The 17569-nt window shown below is 35.3% G+C and overlaps 1 protein-coding gene across 1 annotated transcript in view; it reads right to left on the reverse strand.

The window, feature by feature from the left end:
• The window catches only part of LOC106882438 (mitochondrial adenyl nucleotide antiporter SLC25A25), an 88219-nt gene that overhangs the window by 62684 nt on the left and 7966 nt on the right, over nt 1-17569 (reverse strand). Inside the window, exons 2-3 of the mRNA XM_014933119.3 lie at nt 4804-4930; nt 893-980 (exon numbers count right to left, since the gene is read on the reverse strand). Of these exons, the coding sequence (XP_014788605.1) occupies nt 893-980; nt 4804-4930 (215 nt within the window). The remainder of the gene's footprint in view (nt 1-892; nt 981-4803; nt 4931-17569) is intronic.

Here is a 17569-nt window from a genome sequence, read left to right on the forward strand (position 1 = left end):
CTTCTTCGATGCAGCATCAACGTGTCAGCGTCCGACTGACTGTCTTGTCAAATTCCCCTTTTTATACCTGCTGCTAGGCTCCAGCAAGCTGCCACAGCAAGTTGTCACGTGACACTGTCTAAACTTTAACTGATAATGGAGGGCGCGTAATCTTAGCCCACGCCCTCCATTATCAGTTACATGCCTCAATTAACTCATCTAAAGACAAGAATCACTTTGAAAGTTGAAGGGATTAGTATCTAAAAAAAAAAAAAAAAAAAAAAGCCACAACAATGCCTGCAAATATCTATGCTTGAAGGACCAGCCAACATATTGCAAATACAGGAAAAAAGATACATCTGAACACCAAACAGACATTGGACTTTTTCTTTTGAAGTTAGATGCTTTATATTTAACTGTATACAAGAGAAAAGCAAAAAAAGAATTATGAATATAAAGCTAAAAATTTATACAATGAAACCACATTCTCTTCACTATCATACATGAAGCTTCATTAACTAACAATCACAACCCACCAAAAAAGTAAATATTGAGGAAAGACAAAGTTGATTAAATTAACCCAGATACTTGAAAAAATTTTTTTTTTTTTTTTTTTTTTAATCACAGACTACTGAAGGATAAAAGGTAAAGTTGGCCTTTGCAAGATCTGAACTTAGAAATGAAATACTGAAGATGATAAACCAAGTTTTGTTTTGAAATTAAACTAGAATTTGACCTATCTAATATTGTAAAGATGGCAATATATATAGAAAGCAAAGAAGTATATAAGACAATGGTTTTAGGCATCCAGTGAGTTTCAACTGAAATAAATAACAACACTGATGCAAAGAAACTGTTGGAATAGTCATCATAAGAATAACTACCATCACTGTATAGCTTTAAATATTCTAACCTTTGCAGGAGCTTTTCAGCCTCGGCTTGATCCACATGTAATCCCAAATTTTTGAAGGATGTGATGATTTCTGACACATCAATGGCTCCTTAAAAATGGAAAAATAAGTAGGGAAATAAAGATGTATTAAATAATTTTTTTTTTTAAAAAGGAAGAAAACGAAATAGTACATATATATATATATATATGTATAAATACAAAATCAGAAATGTAGAGTATTGAAACTTCATTTGCCGTACCTGCCATAAAAAAAAAAGATTTTTGTAAGTGGAAAATTAGTTATCAAAAAATTTGATATAAAAATACAAAGGAATCGATATTTTCATATCCTAAGTGAAAAAATATAAAGTTTTGAAAAAGTAAGGTTCTAATTAAAATAAATTACATTCATCCTGGAAGATACAAAATATAAACAAAACTGTGTTCCAAAATTTTTCTATTAATTCTTATATTGCAAACTGGTGCTATTTTATGGTTGTTTTTGTTAAGATCCAGACCTATCTTTTCACCTTCTTCATAGAAGTATTAACTAATGTTTGTTTCTGTTACTATGAGGACTGTGTTGCCTGCATAATGAATATTGTTGTTGGTGGTGTTTTGTCCTGTCTATATACCTGGATTCAACAGTTCGCATAATTATTCCTCTGCGAAAACATCTGAAAGCTTCGAGACTACAGGTTAAATTCAATGGACATTGCATGAGAACACAAAGCCTGAAAACTTGGTAATAGCCAAGAAACTGAAAGAAACCACTGTAGACAAGATTCTTGATGGCCTCAATAACCTGCTAAGCCTAACCACCAGATGTACGTATTCTTTACCTTCGCCGTGTAATGGACAGAACGGGTTGGAAATCCATGGTTACTGATGTCTGTAAGCATAGCACATGAAGATAAATGTAGAGCCTGTACATGCTCATTTGACCTGGTAAAAATAGTACACGTTAGATTATATATTTTAAGGTATCCTTAAAAAAGATGATCACGACCCGAAACTAAACAATTTATACAAAAAGAAAAAAATATAAATTCTAAGAAAAAATTACCTTCAAGTGATAATCAAACAGAATATACATATTCCATTAAAATACTTTCGATTATTAACTTCGTACAATAATAAAAGTAACAATTTCTTAATTAGCTTTTAAATATATAGAGTGAAGTTGTGACGTCTAATGCAATTTTTATAGGACATTATCAATCATCAAATAAAAAGAAATAGAAAACTACGATAAAACCACTTCGTACTCATGAAACGTTGTTGAAACGGTTGCTCAACGGACGCTCACGACTGCCAGTAATTCGTGCCATTCAAAATAAGGGAGATAAATGCAATTCTCTCCCCTACAAGTATAGTTGGGTGTTGGGGGAAAAAAATACCTCAACATTTTCATTTTTAATAAATTAAACTAATTACTTTCTAATATTTGAGGAAGGTTGTTTCACCGTAGTTGCAACAAGAAACGATCACTCTGGATACAATTCACAAACTAAAACTTATTTAATTCCATATATCGTGTATTCCAGGTCAGGAAAATACCACAAAAAATGATAGTAACAATAAACATTTCACCCACAAACAATCAACTGATGATTCTTTTACCTCTAAAATCGACCCTTTCATTGAATATAAAACTGTACTAAGTGACAACAGGATTTATTTTTCCAATACAAACAGATTGAGCATATCTATGCAGCATAATTTCACTATATATCCAGTTCTTGTGCATACCAACTAGGTACTGTCAAAAAGTCGTTTTTGGTCTTCTGTAGTTACACCTACATTCCAATTCCAGTTACTTTCAGCAACTTTGACTTGATAGACAGGGATTTATATAAATATTTTCTCTTAGATAAAGCTAGAAAGCAAACAATACAGCTTATCAGCAATGTTAAACTTTATTATGACATCAACTACACAATGTTGGATAAACAAGCTCAAATTTGCTGGAGCAGGATATAGCAAGTAAAACACCTATTTTTGAGATGGTATTGCCCATTATCCAGAGTCAGAACTCAATACATTAGTTCTTTAAAGATAATAAGCAGTTTGTCGAGAGGTAAGGCTGCTAACTTGAGCTGGTCAGTAAAGTGATGTTGGTTTGTCACAAATATATTACTATATCGGTCAGAAAATATGTAATAATAACATAGATTTTTACTTAAAATGTGAAGAAAAATAAAAAAGAGAGTCATGAAGTATTCAAAGTGAAATATAAGAAAAGATAAGAAATATACTCTATCACTTAAGAAAACTAAAACACATTCAATATTGCTGTTGAATGCAAAATTACATGTTACAGAGTTTTCTTTTTCCTAGATAGATGCTGAAACAAAGATTAGGGGGTCTCTCACTCCCAGCTGTTAGATGGCTGTTAAGTTCATATGTTCTTTGGCAGGTTTTGTCTTTCATCTTGTAGGGCAGTGCTACTCAAAGTGGTGGTTTGCGGACTGACACCGGTCCACAGCAAGTTTCCAGAAAAGAAAGAAACATTATAAAATGCTTATGTAATATTGTATTATTTGTTTACAAAAAACATAAGATAAAAAAGTTGACAACTTTTATTATATTCATTTTATATATTGTTTCTGGTACAAATTAATATTACTAAGAAATATTACCGGTACCTGGCACATTGGGGGGGGGGGGGGACTGCCGGTATGCCACATCAGATATTTTGAGAAGCACTGCTGTAGGGTATCCAACGAAAACCACCCTTTTTGCCTGCTTGGCAGGGTTGCAGGTTTAGTTCTCAACAGCCTGATTATGTAACAGGTTGTACTTGGTTACATATTACTATTGGCACTAAGAGTGACCTGACATAGTATACATACACATACACAAAAGACTGCTAGTTTTTATCAACCAAGTTTCACTCATAAGACTATAGTAAAAGACACTAGCTTAATGTACGAAGCAGTGGGATTGAACCTGGAACATGAATGCATCAATTCCATCTACCACTCTCTATTTCTAAGTACTACATTTTGCTAACAGAAAGTGATAAAATAGGTATTTTAACTTCAATGAAATTAATTCTGCTCGTAATTTTCATCATTATTTGATGTCAATATACCTTCCTAATGTTAAATGACATAAAGAGCTAACTTTTTGTTAGCTACCTGTTATTTTGTTGTCTAAAAGCAACATGGTGTGATGATACCTGAGATACCTGAAACTACTATAGATTCAAATCTAAATCTGAGATATGCATAAACATTCAAATCTTTTGTACCTCTGGCTTATAAACCTAAGGCTTATGTCTATGTATGGAAAACAAAATATCTGATAATTTTACTCAAAATGTCAGTTTGTAGTGGAGGGTTTGGAGAATATTCCACAAAATTATTATAATAAAATGGCTTAATGGGATGAAGTAACAGTTTGGGACAAACCACGATAAATTAATGTTTTACAACAATTTTCATTTACAATTTGGTACTAAATCATATATATATATATATATATATATATATTAAGATTACGGAATGATTTGAGGTCTAGATCAATAAAATGTTCCAAACATTATTTAAATACATGTAAATATTCATTAATGATTTCATCTGACCATATTCAATTTTTAGAAATAATTTCTTCAGAGATAAGCCAATAAGGGAGGCTATGCAGCCTCTTCACCTACTAAAATAGCAGTTAAATCTATCTCCCTTGAATCACAACCTATCATCTTAATAAAAAAAAAATGACACATTAGATCATATGTTGCTCCATATACCCCTAAAAAGTTAGGATGGTCTTGGTGGAATACTTTTGATCATAAGCCTGTTTGATTAACTTAGGGCTAAACAAGAACTACAGAAATGGCTGTTTCTCATTGCAGAGCTCCTGAAGAAGAGATAGTTGAACAAAAGTCAAGAAATCGTGTAGAACAAAAAGAATAACTAAGCACTTACCATCTTGATTTGTATCGATGTTACGGAAAAACAGCCGCAGTTTCTTCTCATGTTCAGCAACATATTGGACAAACTCAGCAAAGTTAACTTGACCATCTTTTGACACATCTGTCTTTTCAAAGAATCTCTGATGAAAAGAAAGCATTAAAAATTGATAAATAAAAAAATTACATTTTTCAATCCATACCATCAGTATTTTAAGAGATAAATAGATATAAATAAAAACAAAATTTTCATAAATTAAATCAAAATGTTAGAATTTATAAACTTCAAGAGCATGTGAAATAATTTTGTTCTGGAAAGGATGTTGAAGCAAAGCCATAAATAATAGCTGTGAATATTAGGTTAAAAACCCTTTAGATTGAAGTCAACTTTGCCTTTCATCCATTTAAGGTCGATAAATAAAATACTAGTTTGGTAATGGAATCAAGTCTGCTGCACTCTTTTTCTCTCTATCGCTCTCTCATATTACAGAGGAGTCCAACCCATGCTAGCATGAAATGTAGATGTTAAATGATGATGATATAAGCACAGGAATGGATGGGTGGTTGAGAAATTTGCTTCCCAACCATGTGGTTTCAGGTTGTCTCATTACGTGGCACCTTGGGCAAATGTCTTCTACTGTAGTCCTGGGTCAAGCAAAAACCTTGTGAATGAATTAGGTAGGCAGAAACTGTCATGTATGTCTTTAAGTAGATTGTGTATGTTCATGTTGCCTTCTTTTGACATCAAGTGATAGCTGTAGATGAATGAGTGTCACTGTCATAGCAGCAGTGTCATTTATTTCTAATATTCTGCCCAAAAATATAAATTTTCTTAAGAGCAAGAGTTATAACTATCTCTAACATCTTGCTGGTTTCCATTTGATTCATCATATGACAATGTTTGATCTGGGGAATTTTGAGAAAGAACTGAATCTATTCTCAGCCTTTATAGCACAAATGAGTAATTAAACTCATGGTATACATCAACTTAAGTTGGAGTTAGATTCATATCACACATCTTGATAACATTAATAACAATACAATACTATTAATACGATCTGGTTGTGAAGAATTACTGCACAGCTTTCATGAACAGGTGACAATTTTCAAAAGCAATTTGAATGATTTTCATTTCTTTCATTACTTCAAATATTTTGTTAATGTTAACAAATAAAATGAGACTTGCATTGTTTAATACATTCCTCACAATAATTATTGTATGGACTATCAAAGAGATCTACAGCATACAATAGAAATTACAAATATTCATAACTAAACAATATTATTAAAATCACATATTGGGAGTCCGAATAAACAAAACATCACTAGTCTATACAGCTTGGATTTTAAAATGCAACACACATTGTCTTCTCCACTATACCATAAATGTCAGTGTAGAAGGCAACTAATGTATATGACTCAATTTCCTGTATGATTGCATAGAGGCTCCCTCAGTGGTTTTGCATATGTAACAAATATAAGTGACAATAGAGGGGGACAATCCTTTGTTACAAATGAAGTACTGTGAATATAGGTCAGGTTTGGACTGGACTACCTATGTTCAGTCCACTGCAGGACAAAGGCCTCAGCATGTTCCTTCCACCAACCACAGTCTGATGTGGAGACTGTGAATTTGAGCTCGAGATCATATTGGTTTCATGAGCCTACTCTGCCACACTGAATCAACAATGGATTGGTAGAGGAATGCATTTTTTATACGCTTACCCAGGAGTAGTTAAGTTGATTACATTGGCCCCAATGCTCAACTGGTACTTATTTTATCAGCCCCAAAAGGATGACATTTCAAGTCAGGATGTTAGTACAGATGAAATACCATTAGACATTTCAGAGGTGGAGCACTAAGCAGTGATAAGTAAAATTGTAATATTATTATCAGTCCGAATATGCTTACAGAGTGTTCGAACTGGGGAACAAGCTACTCGCTGCATTTTGTCAGGGAAAGTATATCCAGTTGGTTGACAAATGATGTGTATACACCTAGATTGGCTCACAGTGCCACCTACGCAGACTGGAGATGCTAGCATTTCGGAGTAGTTATCTCCTCTTCAGTCACAGACACTAGGCAGGTGGCACTATGAGCTGATTGAAGAGATTGACTCTCTTGTGCTTTTCCAGTCACCATATGGTAACTGGTAGCACTAAATGATGGATCATCATCATCATCATCATCATCGTCGTTTAACTCCGCTTTCCATGCTAGCATGGGTTGGACGATTTGACTGAGGACTGGTGAAACCAGATGGCTACACCAGGCTACAATCTGATTTGGCAGAGTTTCTACAGCTGGACGCCCTTCCTAACACCAACCACTCAGAGAGTGTAGTGGGTGCTTTTTACGTGCCACCAGCACGAAGGCCAGTCAGGCGGTACTCAAGGCTCTTTCAAACTGGGGAACAAGCAACTCACTGTGTTTTGTCACGGAAAATATATTCCGTTTGTTGACAAATGGTGTGCGGATGATTTTTGCCAGCTTGCTGCCTTAAGTTTCTCTTAACTATCAATAAAAAGAAACTCTCTTACTAATATAGATCACATTTCTATTTCAAAGTTTAACTGTTCCTGTGATACAATTACTCTATTCATGCAGATATTTTTGACAGAATAGAAAATAAGGACTTTGTAGACGAGTTATTAATCAAACACCTGAAACTAGCACAAATTAAAGCTTATTACACAATGGAATCAAACAGTATTACAGTGTTGGTGTTTCTTTCTATCATTCTCAATTATTTTATGGGTTATTCTATGTTTACAATTTAATCTCAAATTAACTAAAATTAAATCGTTATCACCTCAGATAAAATTATTAGCAGCATTTCATCCATCTTCATGTTCTGAGATCAAATTCCTCTGAGGCTGATTTTACCTTTCATTCTTTCAGGGTCGATAAAGTAAGTACTAGTTGAACACTGGGTTGATGTAATCAACTTATCTCCTCCTCCAAAATTGCTGACCTCATGCCAAAATTTGAAATCATTATTTTAAGTCCAACTTGGCTATCTTGGAAACACCGGAGTGTTTCCTGTGTTCAAACTGCTACTTCATCAGCAATAAAATTTGAAATTCCATTTATTTTTTAGTACAAAAAATCCCTACTGAAGTAGATGTATTATATGACATTAAATGTACCATTTCATAATTTTTTCCCCCCATTTATTTCTACAATCTGGACCAGATTTGTATTTCCACTAAAGTTGATACAAAAGGCTTGTTCTTTGTTTCATTTTTTAATGTGCTTTTTATTAGTCATATGCTTTTAACAATTGTTAATCTAGCCTAGTAACATCTTCTTGATATGCAATACTTTAAATGCTTAAATAACCTCAGAATACTTAGATCATAATTATCACATACTCTCTCTCTTTTACTCTTTTACTTGTTTCAGTCATTTTGACTGCGGCCATGCTGGAGCACCGCCTTTAGATATGACACTTTTCTGGGTCAATATAATTTTGAAACCAATAAACAATAATTTTAGGATATAAATGCCAGAGAATTATTACATGACTTTTGTAAACTGTATCAGATTATTAAGACTGTTGCAACCAATGATTTAGTCTGAACATCTGCAGGAAAAACATGGGTGGGAGACCAAGAGTGTAGTGCAGTTGCTTGCAATGGAATGGAATCCCATTAAAGTTCCCCAGGTACCCTAACTGTGTCAGGTGATATGATATGCTTGAGATGACCTGTTGAGTCAAGTAAAACCAAAATCGTAGCTATGGCCAGTACCCCCTGGCTGGCTCCTGTTCCGGTGGAACATAAAATGCATCATCCAAACATGGTCAATGTCAGTGTCCCCTGACTGGCTTCCATGCCAGTGGCATGTAAAAAGCACCATCTGAACATGGCCAATGCCAGTACCCCCTGACTGGCTCCTGTGCCAGTAGCATATAAAAAGCACTATCCAAACGTGATTGATGCCAGGCTCGCCTGACTGGCTCCTGTGCCGGTGGCACATAAAAAGCACCCACTACACTCTCAGAGAGGTTGATATTAGGAAGGGAATCCAGCTATAGAAATATTGCCAGATCAGATTAGAACCCAGTGCAGCCGCTAGCTCTGTAGACCTCAGTCAAACCGTCCAACCCATGCCAGCATGGAAAACGGATGTTAAATGATGATGATTTACAATATCTACTTACAATCTTATTTTATTGGTGAAACATGGAGAGAAAATAGATAATCTACTAGAGCTGGTTGGAGTAGGAAAACAAAGATATGAAGGTGTCTATACTTAGTCTAAAATATAAATTTTACTTAAGCCAGAAGAGAAGCCGGCAAATTTTCTAATGCTTATTAGTGAGCCAAATCATACGGGATGACACCAAGGGAAGAGGAGTCCACAATTACTAAAACTACACTAGTTTTCAATAAGGGTGAAAAGAAAAAGAAAAAAAACGGCATGAAATTATCATTAAGAGGTATTGCTGAGAAAGAGGACACCATTACCAGTGAGAAATCATCAATGTCAGTAAATACAGCCATTAAAATCATGAAGTGAAAGAAAGAGAAATCTGAGATAGATATGGATTTTAGTTTCTTCTACACAACATAATTATATAGTTTGTTGTTTTGTTATTTTTGCCCAAGACATTCCATCAGTACACCATTGGTAAGTAGTCTAAATAGAATACTACTAGATTTGCCCTGTCATTACTAATTAGGTCACTGTTGAAATCTTCAGGTTCATGTAGGTGTATCTAGGACAACTCAGTCCTTTCTTTACAAGATAAACAACACCAATGAGAGAATTCATAGGTGAATGTAGGAAATGTTAGAAACAAATTTACAAGTAGACTGAACCAGTAGTTAAGTCCTTCATTAGACAATAACCTCCCAATACACAGGAAATTTATGACTAGTGTTGAGTTGTCTATTAAATGTTTTTTATTTGCTAATATATTTTTTATATAAAAAGATAGTTTAATAAAAACCACTGGTAGTATGAATACTAATATTTCATTGCAATGCTGGTTCTCCTTTCTCATAGACATTTCAGAATACATGCTTTTTTAGCTCTCTTATTTAGTTGCAGCTAGAATGTTTGTGAATCACTAAATTAGACTAAATGTTTTATGTAAAGCTGTTTCAACTGCATTGAAGTCTTAGATTATTATAGCACTGGCATGAACAAAGTTATAGTGTAGTTATTTGTTCACATATCATTTAGAAGTCAGAATGTAAGACTAATTAAAAAAAAAAAAAAGTTATTTTTAATCTATGCCTGAAGACTGTAGATAGGAGTGAACATTTGTTTGCCTTTTACTTTTTCTTTTTTTAATACTGCTGACATGTTTTCCTATCTCAACCAGTACACTAGTATAGTGGTGCATATATTTTAAAATAAAAGAGCATTGCCATTAATGTTTAGAGCTATTTAAAGAAATTTTTTGAAATTGATTCCATCAGTCTTTTGCTACTACAGAAAGCTATAGAGTTAACATATTTTACTTTACATGTTATATCAACATCCCACACAAAGAATAATTATTTATCCAATTAACCAGCTTGATAAATAAGCTAACAAGGGATGCTTTAAATAATCATTTAATATGCTAAAGACAGCAACAAAATATCCTTTGAATCACACCATAGTTTAAAAGAAAAAAAGATAATGCAGTCCTAAATAAACACTGTCCAAAGAAAACAAAAAAAACACTGTCCAAAGCTGAAATAGCTTTTGTCATAGGTCTGCTCAGTCGGGGCTAGCCTGGGGCTAAACAACAACCAATGTGATAGCACCAACTACTTGATCTTCCTTTGTTTTTACCCAAAATTTAGTTGTTTTAATTTATTCTCTTCAAAGTAAAAACAGACAATTAATGTAAACACATTTATTATAAAATTTGAGTAGGCAGGAACTTTAAGTTTTGTCTAACGACAAAAAATCCAACTAGTACAAATGTTATTATGAATTCAATACTAATCTCAAGAGACGCTTTATGAGAAAATGTCCGGTTGTTATTCTTAAAATTGCTTTAAAATAATAATCTCAATTTGACAGATACTGTTACCACATTTATACATTTCGCGTCACAGCAACTGAAGTGCTACAGTCAGAACCAAGTCGTAGCTGGCCACACACCAATATCTACACAATTAACTCATTAAAACTCATACATTTAACTTTTCACTAATGCAGTGTACACATAGACATTGAATATTTGTATATAACAAACATCTACAGTTGAACACTTAAAGGAATCTAGCAGAAATATGTGCAAATTTTAAAAAAGCATACAACACCATAACATAAAATGTTGTCTCCCCATTCTTAATATAACCATCTCTTTTCTTTATTCAAAATGTCCTGACAGTGGAGTTTGATTAGAGAAAAATTTGGCAGCCGTTTCTAACAGGTCAAGTAACTACGTAAAAGTTTCTTGTAAACTCACATAAAAATATTTATATCTATGTATGTGTGCATATTCACTTTTTTTTCAATGGGTATTTCTATTTTTTTTTGATAATATCTGGAGTCAATAACCAGTGAATATTTTTCTCATGAAAGAGCCATCATTGTTATCATCATTTAATACCCATTTTCTATGTTGGCATGGGTTGGATGGTTTGACAGGAGCTAGCAAACTGGACCAGGCTCCAGTTGTCTCTAAGGTTGGATGCCCTTCCCGATGCCAACAATTTTGCAGAGTGTAGTGGATGCACTTTACATGGTGCCAGCACAGGTACCTTTTCTGCGATACTGGAGCAGATGCCTTTTACACGACACCGGCATAGGTGCCTTTTATGTGACACCGGCATAGGTGCCTTTTATGTGACACCGGCATAGGTGCCTTTTATGCGACACCAATGTGGGTGCCTTTTACGCGACACCAACGTGGGTGCTTTTTACGCTACACTGGCACGGGTGCTCTTTACGCGACACCAGCATAAGTGCTCTTTACGTGACACCGGCACAGGTGCTCTTTATGCGACATTGGCATAGGTGCCTTTAACATGGTGCCAGCACCAGTAAACTTTTATGTGGCACCAGTACCAATTGAGTAACCCAAGATAAATAAGTTTCATTAAGAAACATTTTACAATTTGAAAATCTATGTAAATGTATTTTCAGTGTCTGCTTGTTACATCTTTGTAGTTGGGAATTTTGTCACATAAAGAAGCACAAAGTCTAGAATGTAAAGTGTTTGACTATTGTCAAATCCAAAACTTGCTTGCAAAAGGTTGCCAGCAGTTATAATATTCTTTTTTTCAATCCAAAAGCTACTTGCATCATCATCATCATTTAACGTCCGCTTTCCATGCTGGCATGGGCTGGACAGTTTGACAGAAGCTGATCAGCTGAAGGGCTGCTCAGGTTTCATGTCTGAATGCCCTTGCTAAAGCCAACCACTTTACAGAGTGTAATGGGTGCTATGTGGCAAGATTAGGGATGCTCAGCTGGAGAGGGTTGCAGGGGATGAGCCTGGACGCAAGGGCACACTATGTAAAATTTATCACAGCCATGTAGAAAAATTAGCACCCTAGGCAAGTGTCTTATACTAAATCCCTGGGTCAACCATAATCTTTCAAGTGGATTTGGTAGAAGGAAACTGAAAGAAGCCCACCATGTGTATGTGTATGGAAAAAATGAGTGTGTGAGTGCATGTGTGTTTGTGTCTCCTCGTCTTGACATCACATGATAGTTGTAAATGAGTATCAATGTCATATAAGCCAGGTCATTCATTTCCAATATTCTGTGAGAATATGTCTGGCCATAGGGAAATATTACCTTGCTTGGAAATAGATAAGGGCTGGCAACAAGAAGGATATCCAAGCATAGAAACTTTGTTTCAAATAAACTGTCTAACCGAAGCAAGCATGGGAAAGTGGATGTTAAATGAGGAGTTCCAAACAAACATTATTTGCATTTTTCTTTTTCCTTATTAATAATAGGTGGAGGCGCAATGGCCCAGTGGTTAGGACAGCGGACTCGCGGTCATAGGATCGCGGTTTCAATTCCCAGACCGGGCATTGTGAGTGTTTATTGAGCGAAAACACCTGAAGCTCCACGAGGCTTCGGCAGGGGTTGGTGGCGAACCCTGCTGTACTCTTTCACCACAACTTTCTCTCACTCTTTCTTCCTGTTTCTGTTGTGCCTGTAATTCAAAGGGTCGGCCTTGTCACACTGTGTCACGCTGAATATCCCCGAGAACTACGTTAAGGGTACACATGTCTGTGGAGTGCTCAGCCACTTGCACGTTAATTTCACGAGCAGGCTGTTCCGTTGATCGGATCAACTGGAACCCTCGACATCGTAAGCGACGTAGTGCCAACATCAATAATAGATATTTGACTAGGGAAAAACAAAACTGACTCCCATCTATAATCAACCTTAATTTGGTTTATAAAATAAAACAAAGACAGTTTAATCAAGAACTTATCTCCCAACAAGAATTATTAAGAGTCTATACCTACATTAAAATAATGAGCTAGCTATTTAGAATATGCAGACTGTAATTTCTCAGATAGGCATGGCTGATACTCCAGCTTTAGAAGAGAAAGGTAATTAGGAACTGTTACGTTTGTGCCACTGTTAAATAAGCAATATTGTTTTAACTAGAAATTGAAACAGATGTTAAGCTTGGTTAGCTGAGAGCCAATACACTGAAACTTACAACAAACGAATAAAAATACACTCATATACACACAATTCAAAAGAACCTAGAATGTCTCACAGAAGTCAAAGGAAACAGAGTAAACAAAAAATACTGAATCATAAAAGAGAAAGCTAAACAAAGAGGAAATTTGGAACAAACTAGCAAAGCCTAATGTTTATTTAGTTATAGACTAAGTTAACACATAACTGAGTTGCATAATAACAGATATCCCTGTGCTACACCATTCAGAGACTGTTTGTATAGTGAGACGGGTCTAGCATCATACTTTAAATACTCCAACTTTGCTACTCCACATACTAATTATTGCATATATGAACAATCACACAGAATGAGAAAAATGTCTGATTTTGAATCATCATCACCATCAACTTTACATCTGTTTTTTTTTTTTCCATGTTGGCATGACTTGAATAAGACCTGAGGCAGTATTTCACAGTTGGCTGTCCTTACTTTGTCTACAAGGTATTTATTCCACTACTTTGCATGTTTAACTGCCAAGCTGCTGAACTTTTTCTTTTACGTGGGACAGAGTGGTACATACATACACATACAATATATATATACACAGATATATGTGTGTGTGTGTGTGTGTGTGTGTGTGTGTGTGTGTGTGTGTGTGTATTTTATATATATATATATATATATATCATCATCATCATTTAACGTCCGCTTTCCATGCTAGTATGGGTTGGACGATTTGACTGAGGACTGGTGCAACCGGATGGCTACACCAGATATATATATATATATATATATACATATATATATATACATATATATATAAGAGAGAGAGAGAGAGAGAGAGAGGGAGAGAGAGAGAGAGAGAGAGAGAAAGAGAGAGAGAGACTGTACAGCTTTCTGTCTATCAAATTTCAGTCACAAAGTAATGGTCAACCTAAGGCTGTAGTAGAAGGTACTTGCCCAAGGTGTCACACAGTAGTTGTGAACCAAACTTGTTAACCACACAGCTATGCCTTATGTCATATAACCCTTTGTAGTTTATGTCTTCTCACACTAGTCAAACTTTGACCTTGCTCTTATTTCTTTTACAAATAGGTATCTAAGACAATTATTCCAAAAAATATGCTAAAATGCTTAATTACTGACCAAACTTGCAGCCACTCTAAAGAGTGAACTCAGAGATATATGAAGAAACTTAACTTCTTTATTAAAATGTACATAAGAAATTCAGTGACTCAAACTATATTGATGAATTTCTCAGATGTATTTTAATAAATAAACCTTCCCAAAAGATTGACATCCAGTGTAACCATACCAGATCATCCCATAAATTGGATTTTTTTTTGTGTCAAGTTTATCAGCTGGATTAGCTGCTTGAGTGTCTGCTTTGATATCTCACAATCTATTGAAACTATGAAGTCAAGATATTTTATCAAAATTTTACCTATTCAACAGGTCAATATGCTGGACAAACCACAGATAAGGAAAGTGAATAAGTTATGCAAGAAACAAAATCCAATAGAAAATATGTATATATATATCAGAATGATAAATAGACATAAAATGATGTGAAGGCGCTAAAACAAATACTTTCAGAAATTTGTGGCTATAGTAGTAAGTTGTGCAAAGTATGTTCAAATGCAAATAAAAAGAATTCCTTTTAACTTATTGCTTAATGTTGGGTCAAATATTTATCACAACTAGAATAGGAAAGGGATGAACAAATACAGGCTTAATTCTGAAATTGGGATCATTTGATAAAAATAAATTCAATGTTAGTTGAAATATGGACAAACAATAAAACAGTTTTTAAACTGCTGATAATGGTGATAAAAATTATATTAATGAAAGTCATACAAAGGATAGGAAAAAGGTAAGAAAGACAAGAGGCCTGGGTGAGAACTAACTCAAAAGTAGATCACTGGATTATCATTGATGTTGGAAGATGTTTAACAGTTGTAATGGAAACATTGGTGTGCATGGAAACTATAGTGGCGTCCAAGAATAATGGCTAGAAATTCATGTTTCTGAAATTGTGACAAATTTATAACAAACTTTGTTGGCAATCTGAATGTGTGAATATACATTTATAGACAATGAGTTTAAGCTGAGAATAGATGTATGATGAAGGAACACAACTAGAGAAATGCCATTGTAAAGAGCAGATCCTAAAATATAAACTATTGCAACACATTAGAGCTGGTAAGAGTGGGAAATGTGATGGAGAAATCTATTCTTAGTTTATGCATAGAGGTGGGTGTCAAATTTATTTAGCTAGAAGAGAAGCAAACAGAAGATTTTCTGCTGTTCACTGGGGTGATAAGACTGTGTTAGACCAATCATGATGGCATCAATGAAAGAAGCCCAAAATAAACAGAAGTACACTTGTTTTCAGTAAGAATAAAAAGAAAAGAAGGTATGCTATCATGAGACATTGCTAAGAAAGTAGAGAAAATGATATCAATGAGGAAGAGAACAACTATGGAATTCACAACTGCAATGCTGCAATGTCGCCTTAAGAATAAACGAAACTATGCTTCTTCGGGTCTTGATTGTGTTACCTGCTTCTCAAATGTGGTGGACACTTTCTTCTGCACCAGCTTTCACAATTCTTTCAGTTCTGTCTTAACAATGGTGCTACTCCGGAGCAGTGGAAAACTGCCAGTGTATCATTCCTCTGTTCAAAAAGGGTGACCGCACGTCACCTGTCAACTATCATCCAATTAGTCTTAATAGCTGCATTGCCAAACTAATGGAATCCAGTGTCAGAGAAACACCCTGGAACTTCTGGAATTCTCACAGCCTTATCTGGCCATCACAATTCAGATTTATCCCTAACTCTAGCTGCTGTGATCAACTTATCGAGTTTCTTGAAGACATCACCTAGGTCGCTGATGGTGGCTCATGGGTGAATGTTGTTTACCTTGACTTTGCTAAAGAATTTAATTTTGTGTCACACAAGTGACTTATGGCAAAACTCTCTGCAATGGGTGTGAAAGATGATCTTTTTAACTGGTTGGAATCCTTCATTCTCAGCCGAAATGTTCTAGGACAGCATTCTTCACCCTATGAGATGTCATCTGGCATACCACAGGGATATGTTCTTGGTCCCCTTTTGTTTGTTGCATACATTTATGACATAAATGCCAACTTAAAGAATGTTACAGTGCTGAAATATGCAGATGACATCAGTGATGAAATATGCAGATGTACCTTGAGATAAAAAGGACAGACCCTGAACAATATAGATCTTTCCTGCAATCAGACCAGGACACAATGCAATAATGGATCATGGACTGGCAACGCAAGCTGGCTGTGGACAAGTGTACCACCATGCATTTTGGGAGGAAAAAGCCGGTGTCCACATACTCTCTCCACAACACTAATAATGAAGTCTTCTTGTGAACGTGACCTAGACATTACTATCAACAGCGATTTGTGCTGGACAAAGCACATCTCTAAAATTTTCATGGCCAAGGGTGTCTTGGCATCACTCAGCAAGACCTTTGTCACCCACTCTCCAGCTATCTATTTAAGGTTGTACATGGCTATGGTACACACTTGGAATTTGCACCAACAGCCTGGAACCCCTATCTTGCTCAGGACATTCACCTCCTGGAAACTGTTCAGAGACGTGCAACCAAGTGAATACTCTCCATCAGGCATCTACCATACTCTGAGCACCTTGCATCCCTGGGCATAGATACATTGAAACTCTGACGTCTGGCAACTGATTTGGTAAACACCCACAAAATTATTAACCATCATGCCAATAACCACCTTGAGCACCTTCTTGAGCTCCAAGTGTCTAACACATGTTGGCATGCCTACAAAGTCAGAAAACAGCACAGCTCCCATGACTTTCGGAAACATTTTTTCACACTCAGAGTAGCTGAAGCATGGAACAAACCACCTGCATCAGGTGTTAGTTGCTGAGACATTGCATCCTTTAAAACCTCCATGCTTCCTAAAATTTGCCCACACTACACCTGATATCCCCCACTCCAAACACATGCACAAGTGTATATCATGACTCATACACTGTTCACTTTCCTGACTTTTGTACATAATTCAATGTACTGTACATGCACCTTCCATGAGTTGTAGTGCACCTGAGCCCTATACACAATAATTTCATTATTATTATTATTATAACCACTCCCAGTAAGAAATCAC

This window comes from Octopus bimaculoides, chromosome 2, assembly GCF_046866305.1.
Source record: "Octopus bimaculoides isolate indiv1 chromosome 2, ASM4686630v1, whole genome shotgun sequence".
Taxonomy (NCBI): domain Eukaryota; kingdom Metazoa; phylum Mollusca; class Cephalopoda; order Octopoda; family Octopodidae; genus Octopus; species Octopus bimaculoides.